This window comes from Mangifera indica, chromosome 5 (genome assembly GCF_011075055.1).
Source record: "Mangifera indica cultivar Alphonso chromosome 5, CATAS_Mindica_2.1, whole genome shotgun sequence".
Taxonomy (NCBI): Eukaryota; Viridiplantae; Streptophyta; class Magnoliopsida; order Sapindales; family Anacardiaceae; genus Mangifera; species Mangifera indica.
The window spans coordinates 19796105-19813313 of record NC_058141.1 but is presented as its reverse complement, the minus strand read 5'-3'; the positions used below and the strand labels follow the sequence as shown (position 1 = coordinate 19813313).

Genomic DNA, 17209 nt, shown 5'->3' with positions numbered 1-17209 from the left:
ATTTTGACAGTAGTAAAGTGGCAAAATATATTTCACTCTCCGGCCAAAGCAAAAAGTCAAACGGTCCAAATCTGTAGCAACCGGAGATTTTCGCCTTAGTTCCCAGCTGGTAGCTGCTCACCAACCTGCAGGAACCAATCATGGAAGCTCATGACAAAGAGTCCAGAGACCTCCCACCAGTACTACTCCTAAACCATTGGCTGACTTCAAACTGTTCGGAGAGGAAGTCTTTTCCTCAACAAAATCTAATTTCTTGAAAGCATATAAGTCAACGCTCCCTCTCGAACAATTCTTGAAAACACATCCTCAGTCAGTTGAAGCCATTCTATCATCGGGCGGCGCCCCCGTTACAGCCTAGATTTTACGGCTCATGCCAGCGGTTAGATTGGTCATGACCACTAGCGCTGGCTTGAATCACACAGACATAGCGGAGTGCCGACGCCATGGCATCTCTATAGCCAATGCTGGAAACTTTTTCTCTGAAGATGTGGCGGATTTGGCCGTTGTTTTGCTGATTGATGTGTTGAGGAATGTCTCTGCCGCAAATCGGTATGTTAAACAAGGGCTTTGGAAAGGAGACTACCCGCTTGGCTCCAAGGTAGTCACTTGTCAGATTCATAGCTCTTTGTTCAGTTAAATTAGAATTTGTTAGTGATTTGGAATGATGCCCATATACTTCTACCATTTATTTGATAGTTTTTGCTTTTTATAAGTTATTTGCAATAGTAATGTAACACCTTAGTAAATTCTACCTAGAAATAGTTAGTAAATTCTTAGGCTATCAGACTTCAGGAGGTAAAGACTGGGCTGGGCTGGGCTAGGGACTAAAATGTTGAGTTTAATAAGGGATGATGTAACTCCTACAAGTAAATCCTAGGTTAACAAAACACGGGTTATAAGTATCCAACATTTTTCCTAAAACATGTTTTGTGGTGTGAAACCCAAAAAGGATAGACTTAATATCCAATATAGATAATATTTTTATAATAGATTTGACTATTAAATCGGATGTAACAAATAATATATATTTTGAAGTTTTTCTTCAATTTATCTAGATTAAATCCTCTTCAGATAGTTAAGAATCAGATTAACGGGATGCAAAAGAAATTTCACAATTAACAATCCCACTTTATATTGACACTTTTTAGTAATTTGCATACTGTGGTTGACATAATTTGTCTACAAAACTATACTTCTATTTCTTCAATTTTCAGTTTAACTTAAATGAGGAGACATGATCATTATTAGAGAGTGAGATGCAGATGTCCATTTCTGCTCTGACCTTGGAGGGTAATCATTTCATAATGATTCTGACATGGTTAAGATTCATCAAACTTTTATCTAGTTACAAGACATTAGCTTTCTTCATTAGTTTTCTGTGTATGGATGACAGTTAATTTTTCAGCTGGGCGGTAAGCGAGTTGGGATTGTTGGATTAGGTAGCATTGGCTCATTAGTTGCTGAAAGACTTATAGCTTGTGGACGCCACATATCATACAACTCAAGAAGCCAAAAGCCGTCCATTCCATACCCTTTCTATTCGAACATCCGTTAGCTTGCTGCTAACAGTGATGTTCTCATAATTTGCTGTGGATTAACTGAGGAAACAAGTCACATGATCGATAAGGATGTTCTGTCAGCACTGGGGAAGGGAGGAGTCATTGTTAATATTGGACGTGGGGCAATTATTGACGAGCAGGAATTGGTTCGGTGTCTAGTACAAGGAGAGATAGCAGGTGCAGGTTTGGATGTTTTTGAGAATGAGCCTAATGTTCCTAAAGAGTTCTTTGCATTGAACAATGTTGTTCTGTCACCACATCGTGCTATATTTACATGGGAAACTTTCAAGGATAGGCAAAAACTTGTGGTGGCAAACTTGGAAGCTTTTTTCTCAAATAAGCCACTACTCACTCCAGTTGTGGATGGCTAGCTGGGTTTAGGTTCGTTTTTATTTTGTTCATCAGACATTTTGAAAAACATCTTGTATACGGTACTCAAGGTTCTCTTGGAAGTAATTTATGATAAAAGTGTTGAGTTTTAATCTCTGTAACATTATTTATTTGTGATCCTTCATTTATAGTATCATATTCAATGACAATTACTCGTTGCCCCTAATCTGATTTTTAAGCTCATTTCACATCGAATTCTCTGTAATTTTTCCCCTTGTCTCCGATTGGGATTGTTTCCCTGCTAGATAATTCATATAGAGATTATGCACATAGAAACTACTTGAACGACAACGTTTTGGCAATTTTATTTAGTGCTGTGAAGGAGATAAACTGGTGATATGGTTAATGAAAGAGTGACAAGGAAGAAGGCAAATGATGGATTCCCAAGTACTGCATATCATTGTTAATTACTTACGGCGAGCAGAGGAAGAACGAAGAAGTATTCACTATCATAGTCAAATTATCTACATCTTTATTTTTTGGTTGAAAATATTTGACCTTTGAATAAATATTGACATTGATTTGAGTAAGATGATTAATCTTAAGGGTTGATTCTAGCCAAGTCAAGTCTGAACAAGGGTAAGCTGAAGTTTGGCTCAAATTCAGGATCGTAAATTTAAGCTAACTCAAATGATAAACAGTAATATTAAAGAAAATGATAAGTTGTTAAATAAAATAAAAATTAATTTTATTCAAATTTTTTTACTGCATATCATTTTCCATTGACTGACCTGTCTAATCTACAAATATTAGCTGTTCTTAATATTCATCTTCTTTCAGTTTCAGTATCCAAGTCCTGAGAACCATCAATGGAAAATCATAATTATGAAGCAAATATAAACCAAAATCACCTCTGCAATACCCTCCCACAAGTTCTAGTTCTTGAACCCCCACCAGTATTTAAATTTTATGGTGACCAACTGTCAAAAAGATTCCATTTCTTGAAAGCATGGGAATCGCCACTCTCTCTGCATCAATACTTGACCATCCATTCACAATCAGTCCAAGCCCTCCTGTCCTATGGAACCACTCCTATCACTTCTGACATTATAGGGCTACTACCATCTTTGGGAATCATCGTCACCACAAGCGCTGGCCTAAACCATATCGACCTACATGAGTGCAGACGCCGCCAAATATCCATTGCAACTGCTGGAACCTTGTATTCTGAAGATGTTGCAGATCTGGCTGTTGGGCTACTCATCGATGTATTCAGAAAGATTTCAACTGCTGATCGATACCTAAGACGCGGGCTTTGGGCTAGTCAACGGAAATATCAGTTTCCTCTGGGTTCTAAGGTTCTCTTTTAACTCTCTGTTTACTCTTTTCTGTTGAAGGTTCTAGTTTCTTCGTTAATTTTATTCAGAAAATTATAGGATTTTTGCTAGAATTTGTAAGTTTATAGTTCGTATATCATGTGTGCATTTACTTCATACTAATAGCTTCCTAATGAGAGATAAGAACCTGATAGTTAATGCTTCCATTATGGATGAGTTTATACAGAAGAAATGCCAACTAGTAGATTATGTTTCCTGAGCTAAAGAAGTCTATCTACTGGTGAACGTGCGGGTTGCTGATTCCGTAGCTAAAGGCTTTTCTAAAAATTAGTCTGTGGTATGGAAGTTAGCTTATAACTGATACCTTGAACTTAAGTAATCAGTTTGATCCAAAAACCTGAACTATAAAGCAAAAGTTCAACTTTGTGATTAAATGATAGCCATATGTTCTTGCAAATTAAGTGTCAAACATCCATTGAACTGAAGTCCTTTGTGTTTATGATGTCTGAAACCTAAATATGGAATACCAGACAATTAATTTCCTAACACTCTTTGATGTTTATACTGGCAACTTCAGTTGGCAGGCAAGCAAGTTGGTATTGTTGGATTGGGAAGCATTGGCTTAAATGTGGCAAAAAGGCTGGAAGCTTTCAGCTGCAATATTCTGTACAACTCGCGGAAAAAGAAGCCATTTGTTCCATATCCATATTATTCAGATGTTATTGATCTGGCCACTCATTGCGATGCTCTCATCATTTGTTGTGGATTAACAGATGAAACCCGCCACATGATTAACAGGGAAGTATTGCTGGCCTTGGGAAAGGAAGGAATCATTATTAATGTTGGACGCGGCGCTGTCATTGATGAGAAGGAAATGGTACATTGTTTGGTGCAAGGGGAGATTGCAGGTGCTGGTTTGGATGTGTTTGAGAATGAGCCTCATGTTCCTAAAGAGCTCTTTTTATTAGAAAATGTTGTGTTGTCACCCCATAGAGCTGTCCATTCGGAGGAAACATTAATGGCTTTGTGTGACCTTGTGGTGGGGAATTTTGAAGCTTTCTTCTCAAATAAACCCTTACTTACACCATTGGTGGATGATTGAATGTCGGATTTCTGTCTGAAAGCTAATCTTCTCCTCCATTCTTATTTGAAAGCTTTATTTTCCTTTCGTATGTGGAAGTAACAGTATTAGATTAGCCTTACCTAGTACTGTAATGGGCAATTTGAAAGCATAAATTATTTCTTACTGAATTGATTTCTATGAATGACATCCATGACATAGTTTTAGTTGTTACAAGCCAACCTTGCATCATTCCTTGGAAAATTTCTCCCTTCTTTTTCCATTTGATTGTTTCCTTCCCTTTGGATAATTCACACTGAATGTAGTCCAATCACAGAGCATTGGTAATTTAGTTTCATCCATCTCTGTGATCCAACACACTAATTTTGGAGTGGCAGCGGGGTACTGAGAGAGGTGATGAAATAGAGTGGCCTAAACCACATTGACCTGCAAGAGAGTAGTCGCCACCAAATATCCATCGTCAATGCTGGAACCTTGTATTCTGAAGATGTTGCAGAGGTTGCCGTTGGGCTGCTCATAGATGTATCCAGAAAGATTGGGTGTCGATTGCGATTCTGTAATTGGATTTCTATGATGATTGAATCTCTCAAATTAATTTTTTATGGTGATTTAGCTTTTTCTTGAATTGAGGGAGTGAGGAAGGCCATGTCCGCTTTGGTGTGACTGCTGTAATTTTGGCTTCATGTCAAAGGTTTTAAGGTCTGACTCACTGATCGTCCAATGCGGACAATAAAAAATATAAAAATATATAATATTATGGGCTTACAGGTTAAAAGGCCAACAAAAGGAGGGTCTAACAAACCATGGTCCATACCCTAAACCTTACCATACGCGGGCCGCTGAATATGGCCCGGCAATGTCGTAGAGTGGGCGTTGTAATTATTTTCTTGGCCGAAGGACTATTTCCCATCTAAACTATGTTGAATTCTCAAAGTTTCTCTCATTAACTTTGAAAATCTCATTTACCCATTCATAACCATTTAAATCTGTTAATTTTAAGGGTAAAAATGTTATTTTATATTTAATATTAAAAATAAACATAAATATTTTATTTCCCCCTCTAAATTTAAAAAACTAACTTTTCTCCCCTAACCTAAGTTTGAAAAGATCACATTTCCCCCTTAGGGTTTAGTTTTCAAACTCGTTCACTTTCTCCGACGCCATCGTCGATCGTCTCTCCCTCTCGATGGTTTTTCTTCCACCGACGGTCTGCCTCAACTTCACCCCAATCCATCCAATGCTGAGAGACATCGTTTGGGAAGAGTAATCATCTTCCCAAACAACGAAGACGAGATCGATCGATCTCTTCTTTGTCGTCTAGGAAGACGAGATCAATCAATGGAAGTTAATGGGTTTTGAAATAAACTCTAGGGGGAAATGCGATCTTTTCAAACTTGACTTAGGGAATAAAATGTTAGTTTTTAAACTTTTAGGGGGAAAAATGAGATTAGATTTTCAGGGGTTAGAGTTCTGTTAAATTTAACCGATCATGAGTGAGTAAATGATATTTTTAAAGTTAACAGAGAGAACTTTGAGAATTCAACATAGTTTGGATGAGAAATAGTCCTTTGACCTATTTTCTTTTAGGGAAATTGAAATTTTTCCAACTATTTTATTCTGTGTATACAAAAATGTCACATATTCTAAAACTTAAACAAATATACTACAACAGTAATCAACTTTTCCAAAATACCCATTTTTAATGTTTCATGCAGATATTCTCTCTCTTCTTCTCTGCAACTTTTTTTTCTCTTCTTTCTCATCTTTCAAAGTGATAAAGGAATCACTTTTCCAAAAATAAATTATTAATGGAAGAAAACACATAATTGAACAATAAAACTTGTGAGAAAACCATTATAAAATATTCAACTTATACACAAAGGAGGGAGAGACAAAACTTTAATTTTATTGTGATTTCATGTTGTTAGATTGTTCAATGCTATTATTTTATGTTGTTTCTATTGTTTAAAATTGTTATAATATTGTTTAATGTTATAATGATGGTTATAAAATACCAAAATACAAGTTAGAAAAAATTCAAAATGAAGAACAGGTTAGCGTTAACGCCAACCCTTGGTGTTAAAGCCAACCCCCTGAGCCTAGTGAATTTATTTATTTTTTTTCTGTTTTCTTCTATTGCACTCAATTCTTTTATTTTTTATGCTTTCGTATTCTAATCTGATACTCATGTGTATATTGTTTTTTTTGTCATGATAAAAAGTTACATAAAAAATTATAAAATTATCACTATTATTTTTTTCTATTTTTTATTATATTAATTTAAATTTGGATCAAATTTTAAATTAATCCAATCAAATTAATTTAAATTTGGATTAAATTAAAATTTAATTTAAAAAAATTTAAAAAGGGTGGATGTTCATATTTTTTAAACAAAAAAAAATTAATTTAAAAAAAAAAAAAGGGGACGCCAACCCTTATTGTTGGCCTGCCAACCCTTTTTATTTTTTTTTAATTAATTTTTTTTTTGTTTAAAAAATATGAACGCCCACCCTTTTTAATTTTTTTAATTAAATTTTAATTTAATCCAAATTTAAATTAATGCAATAAAAAACAGAAGAAAATGATAATGATAATTTTATAATTTTTTATGTAACTCTTTATCATGACAAGAAAAATAATACACATATGAGCACCGAATTTGAATATGAAAACATAAAAAATAAAAGAATTAAATACAATAGAAAAAAACAAAAAAATAAATAAATTCACTGGACCCGGGGGGTTGGCGTTAACGCCAACCCTTGGCGGAAACGCTAACCTGTTTTTCATCTGGAATTTTTTCTAACTTGCATTTTGGTATTTTATACCCATCATTATAACATTAAACAATATTATAACAACTTTAATCAATAGAAACAACATAAAATAATAGCATTAAACAATCTAACAACATGAAATCGCAATAAAATTAAATTTTCGTCTCTCCCTCCCTTATGTCTAAGTTGAATCATTTATGATAGTTTTCTAACAGGTTTTATTATTCAACCATGTGTCTTCTTCAATTAATAATTTATTTTTGAAAGGGTGATCTCTTTATCATTTTGAAAGAAGAGAGAAAAAAGTTACAGAGAAGAAGAGAGAGAATATCTGTACGAAACATTAAAGAAGGATATTTTGAAAAAATTGATTACTGTTATGATATATTTGTTTAAGTTTTAAGATATATGACATTTTTATATACACAAAATAAAATAGTGGTAAAAATTTCAATTTGCCTTTCTTTTATGTATCATTTGAAATCAAACAATCTTTATGCGCCAAGAAAACCAATCAAGTATCCTCCAATTCAATTCCCTGTGGCTTAGCAATCACGCACTACGTGGGTTTAGGTGGTTTGGGGAAACAATCAATCAAGATAGTCATCATACACAATGGAAATCGATGAAGATTTGCCACCCAAAGAGCTGCCGGAAGTCCTAGTTATTAAACCTCCCCCGCCCATGATCGTTTTCGGGGACGAATTTATTTCAAAGAAGTTCAAAATCCTGAAAGCATGGGAGTCACCACTCCCTCTAGAGCAATTCTTGACTAATCAGGCACATTCAGTTCAGGCCGTACTCTGCTCCGGGGCCTCTCCAATAACACCCCAAGTACTCGAATTACTTCCATCACTGCGACTTGTTGTGACAGCTAGTGCCGGCATCAACCATATTGATTTGCCTGAGTGTCGCCGTCGTGGAATTGCAGTTGCCAACTCCGGCCACGTGTTTAATGCAGATGGCGCTGATGCGGCTGTGGGCTTATTAATTGATGTTTTCAGAAGAATTTCAGCTTCTAATCATTACTGAGACGAGGACTTTGGGCTTCCAGAGGAGACTGTCCTCTTGCTTCTAAAGTCACTTCTCTCTCTCTCTTTATATATTATATTTTCATGTTCGTTTAATTATCTTTGTCTTCTCTTCTTTCTGTTTTAATATTTATTTATTTTTCAGAGATTTTACTTTTACAAGAAAAAACAGGAAGAAATTTTGAGTTATGTGGTCATAGTTATTAGTAAACGTCAGGGGAAATGCAAATTCTCTAGTGACATAAATGGGGATCGATTCAGTGAAAGGATTTTGTGAATGGGTATGATTTTAATATATTAGTGATTGCTTATATTGGGTGGGGCTGGATTTGATCGAGGTAGAGAACAAGACCTCGCTCAAGATTAGCTTGAATCTAAGAGAGCAAACTCGAGATCAACAAATTAATGCTCAAACTTAGTGTGAGATCAACAAACTGAGATTCAAACTTGGGTTAGAAAATAATTTAATTTTAAAATTGATCTAAATCAGTTTGAATTCTAATGTTTGAATTAACTTGAATCGTCTCATTCAATCTGAATTTAAATTTAAGTTTAAATAGCTCAGATCGAATCCAAACATAATTTGAGATGAAGCCAAGCCTAATTTGGGAGCAGAAATTCTATGCTTGTTGTCTGTATAGATACTCAGTGACTTGATGGTGTATAAGCAATTGATCCAGAACTCAGATTGTGGACTGAAATCAACGAAATCAATGATCTTAGGCACAAGAATCACTTAGACATGAATGTCTAAGATGCCAGAGAATGTATATTAGTTATAAGTGAAGTGATCTTCTAATAAATTAGTGATAATCTGATTGTTCATCTTATGTATAGTGATTGTTTGAATTTTCAGTTAGGAGGCAAGCGCGTTGGGATCGTGGGACTGGGGAACATTGGCTTACAAGTTGCTAAAAGGCTGGAAGCCTTTGGCTGTAACATACTATACAACTCAAGGAAGAAAAAGCCAGTATTATACCCCTTCTTTTCTAATGTTTGTGAGCTTGCGGCTAATAGTGATGCCCTGGTTGTGTGTTGTGGATTAACTGACCAAACTCACCACATGATCAACAGAGAAGTGCTATTGGCACTAGGCAAGGAAGGTGTAATTGTTAATGTTGGACGTGGGGCTATTATTGATGAAAAGGAAATGGTGCAGTGTTTGGTGCGAGGAGAGATTGCAGGTGCTGGTTTGGATGTGTATGAGAATGAACCAAATGTTCCTAAAGAGTTCCTTTCAATGGATAATGTCGTGCTGTCGCCACATGTGGCTGTTTTTACCTCAGAATCATTCGAAGATTTGTGTGAACTTGTAGTGGGGAACTTGGAAGCATTCTTCTCAAATAAACCATTACTTTCTCCAGTTGCTGATGAGTAAATTGTGTTTCTATGTATCTCATTGCTCTATTTCTCCATTTTTTGGATAATCTTTTTGCTGTTATAGAGCTAGTTAGAAATTTCATATAAACTTTTATGCTTTGCCTTGTATAAGTTATGAGGGACTAAACCTATCATGGGTTTAGTTGATAAGGATAAGCCACATAGCTCTTTTCTGTGAACAACATAGTGCAGCTTACAAGTGCGGTAGCTCATTTGATGCAGCAGAGCTGTCAATTGCAATGCCTAATCCGATGGAATGCTAAGGTTGGTAAGTCTCATGGTTAACTCTGAAGCCTTGCTGTGTTTTTAGAATTGCCTAAAGACCTGTGTTAGATGCGGGTATACACCCAAATCTTTGGCTCACTATTTGGCATACATAATGTATCCAAACGCCGCAACTCGACAGCGGAAAATTATATGAGAGACATAATAATGTTTATGTAATTTTGCATCCGTGATTTGTTTGGTCTGTAGGCTACCATGCCTGCAAATTTACCATCGGCTATTGCAGATTGTTAATTAATGGAACTGAGACATCAACAGTCTAATGGTCCTTTGCTTTTTATATAGAAGGCTTGAGGATGAGCCCGTGGTAGACATTAAAATGTGACTAAATTATATTTTAGCAGCAACCTGCTTTTCTAAGTCCTAAGTACTGATGGTTTTGAGTGAAGCTGAACTTAAATAAAGGCCAACTTGAGATCGAATTCAGTTCACTTGACTGATGAAAAATATCACAGAGAGGGTTTGAGCTGAAAATTTTACAACTTGAATTTGGCTTGTTGGAGTAGAATAGCAATCCAAACTTAAATAGTTCGGATTGGATTCACCCAACTTGACCCAATTCAATACAGAACTTGGACTGACTACATTTGATTAAAATGGAATCATGATGTATGAACAAACAAATCCAATTAACTAATGATTAGAGCTTGAGTTAGAGCTACACCAGCAAGTCTTGTCATTTCTGTGATTTATAGTTCACTTATTAAGATTGTTTCGTTTTCATGTATGTATCCGTAGGGTAAGGTGCTATAAATAAATGCATCACAGATAAATTTTAGATAGTGATTAGAGCGGCTAAAGGGACGTTTAGATTATTTTTTTCAGTAACGGCTCCTGATGTTAATTTTTGTTGGTTCTTTTGTTCTTTACTTGCATGCAGGAGGAGGCTCACGTATGTTAATTTTGACAAGTTACACTAACCCTTCAACTTTTAAAAAGATGTTGTCTCACATTTTGTTAAAATTCAAACATTAATTTTAAAATAAATTATATTTTCTTTAATCAGTTTAAAAATTTATTCCTTAAAATCTTATTTTCAATTGAAAAAAAAAAAACTCTAAATTTTAACTTTGATCAGATCCAAACCCGTAATTATACTAATTATAATTGAAATTATGATTAGATTTACGTAAATTTTGATGTAATTCCAATTAAATAATACGAAATTCCAATTGAGTTATATTGTTATGTGGGTTTCAATTAGAATTATATCTAAATTGTGTGATTTTAATCGAAATAATGTGATTTATATTAAAGCATATAATCTCAAATGTGATTTGATTAAAATCAAATTTGGCTTCGCCAACTTTGGCTTTAAAATTTTAATTTTTTTTTATAATTATTAAACCTAAAATTGAAATAAAACAGGGTAAAATATATTCTGGGATGAAACATCATTTATCTTTAATAAACAAAAGAAAAAGGGACAAAAATTAAGAAAATATTATTTTTTTTAAGTTTAAAAATAAAAAAATATATATCATTGAAATAAAAAAGGGGCGAAAATTCTTCCATAGCTAATCGAAAAGAAGCTACCATGACATTCTTATATGTCCATCTTTTGAGCCAAAGCTATTTTACTATTCTTATTTTGTTAAATTTTTTTCTTTTAAATTACATTTTTTTGTTCTTTGGTGAGCATGCATCATGGATGATGGATGCTTGAAAGAAAGGGTAATAATATCTCTTATTTATTTAAATTATATTTCTTTACAGTGTGGAAAAATAAGAACAAAAAGGAAACCAAATCCATCATTTTCGAAACGAATAGGGTAACAATTGCCACATGGGATGAAAACGATACAAGCAACTTCTTATAATATAAGATTTTTTTTTAAATTTTATTACTATTGTTTGTTGTTGTTACTACTACTAGGGCTATTATTGCTGCTCTGCTCTTGTCACTAATGGTGTATTTTTGCTTCACACTATTTAAAACCCTAAATTATTCTCAATATAAAATTACAAACAAAGGACTGTTTTCATTTCACAATTTATGCAACATGGAATTGAGATATTTTGTGCAAAGTGGGATTCGACTCAAATCAAATCGAAGCAAAGACAAGTTTGAGCTTAGTCTAAATCTATAATTCTAGGCTTGAGATCGAATTTGAACTAATGAAAAATACTGTTAGAGAACTGTCAGTAAAGTGAATTTTAATGTTTAAGAGTTATTGAAAAAGTAAACAATATTGTTAATGGGATGAATAATATTTTTCTTACATGGTAAAAGCTTAAATATTTTTCTTACATGGAGCAAAGAACTTGCTGTGGCTTAGCCACCTACTCCACCATTAATAGTAAGTGCTCAAATTTTAAGTATATGTTGTTATTTCCACTAAGAAATCTCATCCATATCGTACGCTTGAGGTCAAGTTATCAAAGGTGGATTCAAATCAAGTTAATCTAACTCAAATTGGTATTAGATTTTATTTGAACCAATTTGAGCTAAAGTTTAGAACTTCTGATTTCAGCTCAAATTTTTTTTTTGTTACAATATTGTTTATTTTGTCAGTGATACTATTTATCTCGTTGGTAATATTATTTATTTCACTGATAATATTATTCATTATATCGATGACTTTTTGATGATATATTTGGCCAAATCAAAAATTCGATATAGTGGATTCGAATCAAACCATATTTAAACTCGATTTAGTTTGAATCTAACCCTAATTCTACCCCCATTGCATATAATTTTAATATTCCCCGAGCCTTACATATATATTTGGTGATGAGACGATGAATTTAATGCTATGATAAGTTGTAACTGGAAAAGAATAGTGACAGTTGCTTTGCATGCAAAATTGAACGACACAAAATGTACTGAAGCAATATGATGCCCTGGAAATGCTAAAATTTCCAACTTCCTACTTGAAGAATCCATGTGAACAGCCTTTCTTCTCCATCTCAACTGTGGCACAACATATTTTGAAACTTCAACTTTTCATGTGAAAGAGAGATTGCCTTGCCTCTAATATTAATTGCTGCAAGTGATGAAGTTTGAATGAATAATGGTCCGTGTCTCAATTAGTCTCCAATTAACAACTAATGCATCATAATCTAACTCTTGAATAGCCGAAAAAACTGTTCACAAATATGGCTAACATGATTAATAATGATAAATCCAAAACATCAATGTGGGATTTATAGTTTATTGAATCTTGAGCAATACTATGTGTACCCACTTTGGGTACACAAATGTATACACACTCATATATGTCATCATGTGATTGGTTATTGTTTTATTCTTAATTCAAAATCATTCAATCACATGATGACACATATAAATGTGTACACATTTATGTACCCAAAGTAGGTACACATAGTTTTATTGTTGAATCTTTGACAAGATCTAATAACTTTTTATATATTAGTTAAGTTTTCTTTTTAAAACTCTAATATAATAATTTTACTTATTCAAAATCATCATTCACGATAGTTTTTAAAGAAGAAGATTGGTCACTACAAATAAATTCATGGGTTTTATGGGTTCAGAGAATATGACTCAATCAGGTATTCTTATAACCCTTCAAATTTTTACTTCAGTAATTTATGTTTTGTGTCACAGCATATGGATCAAATTGAATTATGTTATATTCAAGTAAATTTATATTGCATAGCAGAATCTGGTTGGAGGATAATTAATTGGCATCACAAAAAGAGAACCTTCATCTTCATAGGTCCTCCATTATTGTATACCCCCTATAAATAATACCCAATTTAAGTTACATCTATGTTCTTAATTAATTGGCATCACAAAAAGAGAACCTTCACCTTCATAGGTCCTCCATTATTGTATACTCCGTATAAATAATACCCAATTTAAGTTACATCTACGTTCTTAATTTCCATTTAACTTTTATTCCCTTAAAAATAATAACGTAACAATTATATTTATATCTACATTTAAATATCTAATTGGATATTTAGTTTATACATATTTATGTGATTGAGTAAAATATATATATATATATATATATATTTTAGATATATAATTTATGTATATAAATTATATATTATATAATTAAATGATTTTAAATTAAGGGTTAAATAATATTTAATTATAATATATATATATAATACAAACGATTACTTAAAACAGTATGCAAATCAGTTATTGAATATTTAATGCACGCAACAGTGATAAAAAAGATTCCCAATAAATTTGTTCACCGACCTCCCAAATGAGCGGCTTGGCTTTTTTTACTTCACCCTTTCTTTGAACTTCTTGTTAAGCCCCCTTCTCCACTAGCTTCTTCAATTAAGTGAGAAAAGACGGTGCACATTTGTATATATATATATGTCAATAGATTGTCGAGCTTCGTCAAGTATGCCAATGCCGCCTTCTAATAATCAGCCTGCTTTTGTTTTTGATGCATCAGTTGTTCAATTTCAATCCAACATACCTTCACAGTTCATATGGCCTGACCATGAAAAACCAAGCCCTCAACTTCCAGAATTGGCGATTCCGCCTATTGACTTGGGGGACTTCCTCTCTGGAGAGCCCCTTGCCATCTCAAAAACTTCACGTCTGGTCAATGAGGCCTGCAAGAAACATGGATTCTTTCTGGTCGTAAATCATGGTGTTGATTTAAGCCTGATAAAAAAGGCTCACCAGTACATGGACTTTTTCTTTGGCATGCAACTTTCCCAGAAGCAAAAGGTTCAAAGAAACATTGGAGACCACTGTGGATATGCTAGCAGCTTCACTGGTAGATTCTCTTCTAAACTTCCATGGAAAGAAACACTTTCTTTCCGATATTGCGCTGACAAACAGTACTCCTCAAGCACTGTAGAAGAATATTTCTGCAACACAATGGGAGAAAATTTCAGGCAATTCGGGTAAGAACTCAATGTATGAACACACGTATGTGCTTTTGTATAGTGAAATTTGGATTAAAGTTCATAGCTAGCAAGCCCAATTATAAACAAAATAGCCTCTAATTTATATGTTTGATGTGCGCAGAAAGGTGTACCAAGAATATTGTGAAGCCATGAGCAGTCTCTCCCTTGCAATCATGGAGCTATTGGGAACCAGTCTAGGGGTTGGAAGAGAATACTTTAAGGAATTTTTTCAAGGGCATGATTCGATAATGAGGCTTAATTACTATCCCCCTTGCCAAAAACCAGATTTGACCCTAGGAACTGGACCTCACTGTGATCCCACATCCTTAACAATTCTTCATCAGGATCAAGTGGGTGGCCTTCAAGTGTTTGTAGATGAAAAATGGCAGTCTATTACTCCCAATCCAGAAGCTTTCGTTGTTAACATTGGGGACACATTCATGGTAAGTTTAAACTTTGAAGTAATCAGAATTCATCAACTATGTTTTAGCCGTTTTTGTTTAATTATGATGTTTCTGCAGGCCCTATCAAATGGCATTTACAAAAGTTGCTTGCATAGAGCAGTGGTAAATAACAAAACTGTGAGGAAATCTCTAGCTTTCTTTCTATGTCCAAGTATGGAGAAAATGGTGACACCTCCAAGCAGTTTGATCGATGCTAAAAATCCAAGGATGTATCCGGATTTCCTATGGCCCAAGTTGCTGGAATTTACGCAGAAACATTATCGAGCTGACATGAAAACTCTTGATGCCTTCTCTCAATGGCTTCATGATCATCAGCATCAAATAATAAAAGGGTCATCTGTTTGTTAATTATCTGTTCGAGGGCCAAATACTGAGTGAAGGCAACAGAAAGACCGAAAAGAAAGGTCAGTTTGTGTAATCATGTGTTAGTGGTTATTGTTGAAGAATGAGAGCCATGTTTAGGAATAATTAAGGAGCTGAATGCATGGGCTCCATAGTGTTTCGTATTTTAATGTTGTGTTGTTTCTGTCTTCCACAAATTTCTTAGCTCCTCTGCATTTTACGTACAATATATTCTGCATGTGAAGTCTTTTCTTTTACGAATATTAATAAATATTTGGAATATTGATTTCCTTTTTTTTTTCCCCTCAAAATGGGTTTACATGCACCACCCTTTTTATAATTTAAATATTTTTATTATTTGGGATATTATTATTTTTTTCCCCTCAAAATGGGTTTATTTTTATAATTTAAACATTTTAAAATTATAACATTAAATAATAATAAATTATATTTTATATAAAATTATAAATATAAACCTTTATAAAATTAGAGAGGATAACCGTTTAAACATTTTAACCTGTAAAATAATAAAAATGTTTATAATATAAAAAGTGATGGCCCATCTTGAGGCGAAAAAAAATTCAATATCCAATAATTTTGTGCCCAATCGTCAGGAACAAAAAACAAAATGCTCTCAATGATATTGATAACATTCTGATCTGAGTCTTAGATTCATGAATTTGTTCCTCTTTAATGACAAGTTCAGATGAAAGATGGATTTTATTATATTCCCCAGTCTCCAACATAATTGAAAGTTGAAAGTTTGATCCTTCACTCTTGATATTAATACATCCATTATTTTTCCATCTAAAGAGAACTGATAGCAATAATTTATAAATGGAGTATTTATAATTATATGCCATTTTACCAAATATATAATAACATATTATAATGATTTATATATATTTAATTTGGTATCGATTTTAAATATAAACAGTTTTATTGTTATCAATAATATTTATATATTAATAATAAGTATATATACGAATACAAACACATATTATTATATAACTGAATTATTTTAAATTATAGATAACAATCACTTGATGATATATTTAGGGTTAGAATCGAATCGAATTGATTCAGTCTCAAAAATTGACTTAACTTAGCATTTTAAATTATATAATTTATGATCATACAAGCAGCAGTAAGCTCTAGAAATCAAATATATTTTATGCATTTATATATGGAGGCAAAAAAGTAAAGTTAAGCTGGAAGTTATTCTGAGTCCATCTAGTGTGAGTGGGGTTCTGGCATTTTCCCTGCATGACTTTGTAAAGAAGATGGACCAAATCATTGATTGCCAATCTTGCTGCTTAATATACCTCAGGCAATTTCTTATACGGTACGTGAACAAGAACAATTCACGTCATTCCTCTGCCTTGTCCAATCAAACCAACAATAATTTTTCAACACACGAATATATGTTAAACTCATGTGAGCTTCGTTTATACACGTATACACCAAAAATATTTACCACTTTTCGCTTTCCAGCCTTCACAGAATATTATTTGTAGAATCTATTTATCCAGACCTTATTTGTATTATCAATAATGCTTAGTATTATCGTTTATACATTTTACAACTACAGCCATAAATATAATTCCGCAAATTATAAATATCACATTGTTTGACATAGACTTAGAATTAGGAATAGATCTAATCTGACTCTGTTCAGATTGAATTTATTATTCGATTTGAATGAGGCAAACTTCAATTGGAGCATAGCTAGATAGCTTTGATGAGTTTCATTCTTTCATCCTTCCAATATTGTT

The 17209-nt window shown here is 33.4% G+C and overlaps 3 protein-coding genes and 1 pseudogene across 3 annotated transcripts; all 4 read left to right on the top strand.

Moving 5' to 3' along the window:
• The first annotated feature begins 78 nt into the window (after positions 1 to 78).
• LOC123217552 (glyoxylate/hydroxypyruvate reductase HPR3-like) lies at positions 79 to 2137 on the top strand. The gene is given in 2 exon segments (XM_044638633.1): positions 79 to 598; positions 1406 to 2137. Coding segments are annotated over 2 exon segments (753 nt in total). The 5' UTR covers positions 79 to 370; the 3' UTR covers positions 1931 to 2137.
• Positions 2138 to 2702: 565 nt separating this feature from the next.
• LOC123215654 (glyoxylate/hydroxypyruvate reductase HPR3-like) lies at positions 2703 to 4477 on the top strand. Its single transcript, XM_044635849.1, has 2 exons — positions 2703 to 3247; positions 3804 to 4477. Exons 1-2 carry the CDS (start codon positions 2759 to 2761, stop codon positions 4326 to 4328), a joined length of 1014 nt encoding a protein of 337 aa, XP_044491784.1. The 5' UTR covers positions 2703 to 2758; the 3' UTR covers positions 4329 to 4477.
• Positions 4478 to 7572: 3095 nt separating this feature from the next.
• On the top strand, positions 7573 to 9939 carry LOC123215507 (annotated as a pseudogene).
• A 4040-nt stretch (positions 9940 to 13979) lies between these two features.
• Positions 13980 to 15725, top strand: LOC123216210 (gibberellin 20 oxidase 1-like). The gene is made up of 3 exons (XM_044636608.1): positions 13980 to 14625; positions 14750 to 15071; positions 15150 to 15725. Exons 1-3 carry the CDS (start codon positions 14084 to 14086, stop codon positions 15438 to 15440), a joined length of 1155 nt encoding a protein of 384 aa, XP_044492543.1. The 5' UTR covers positions 13980 to 14083; the 3' UTR covers positions 15441 to 15725.
• Positions 15726 to 17209: the final 1484 nt, after the last annotated feature.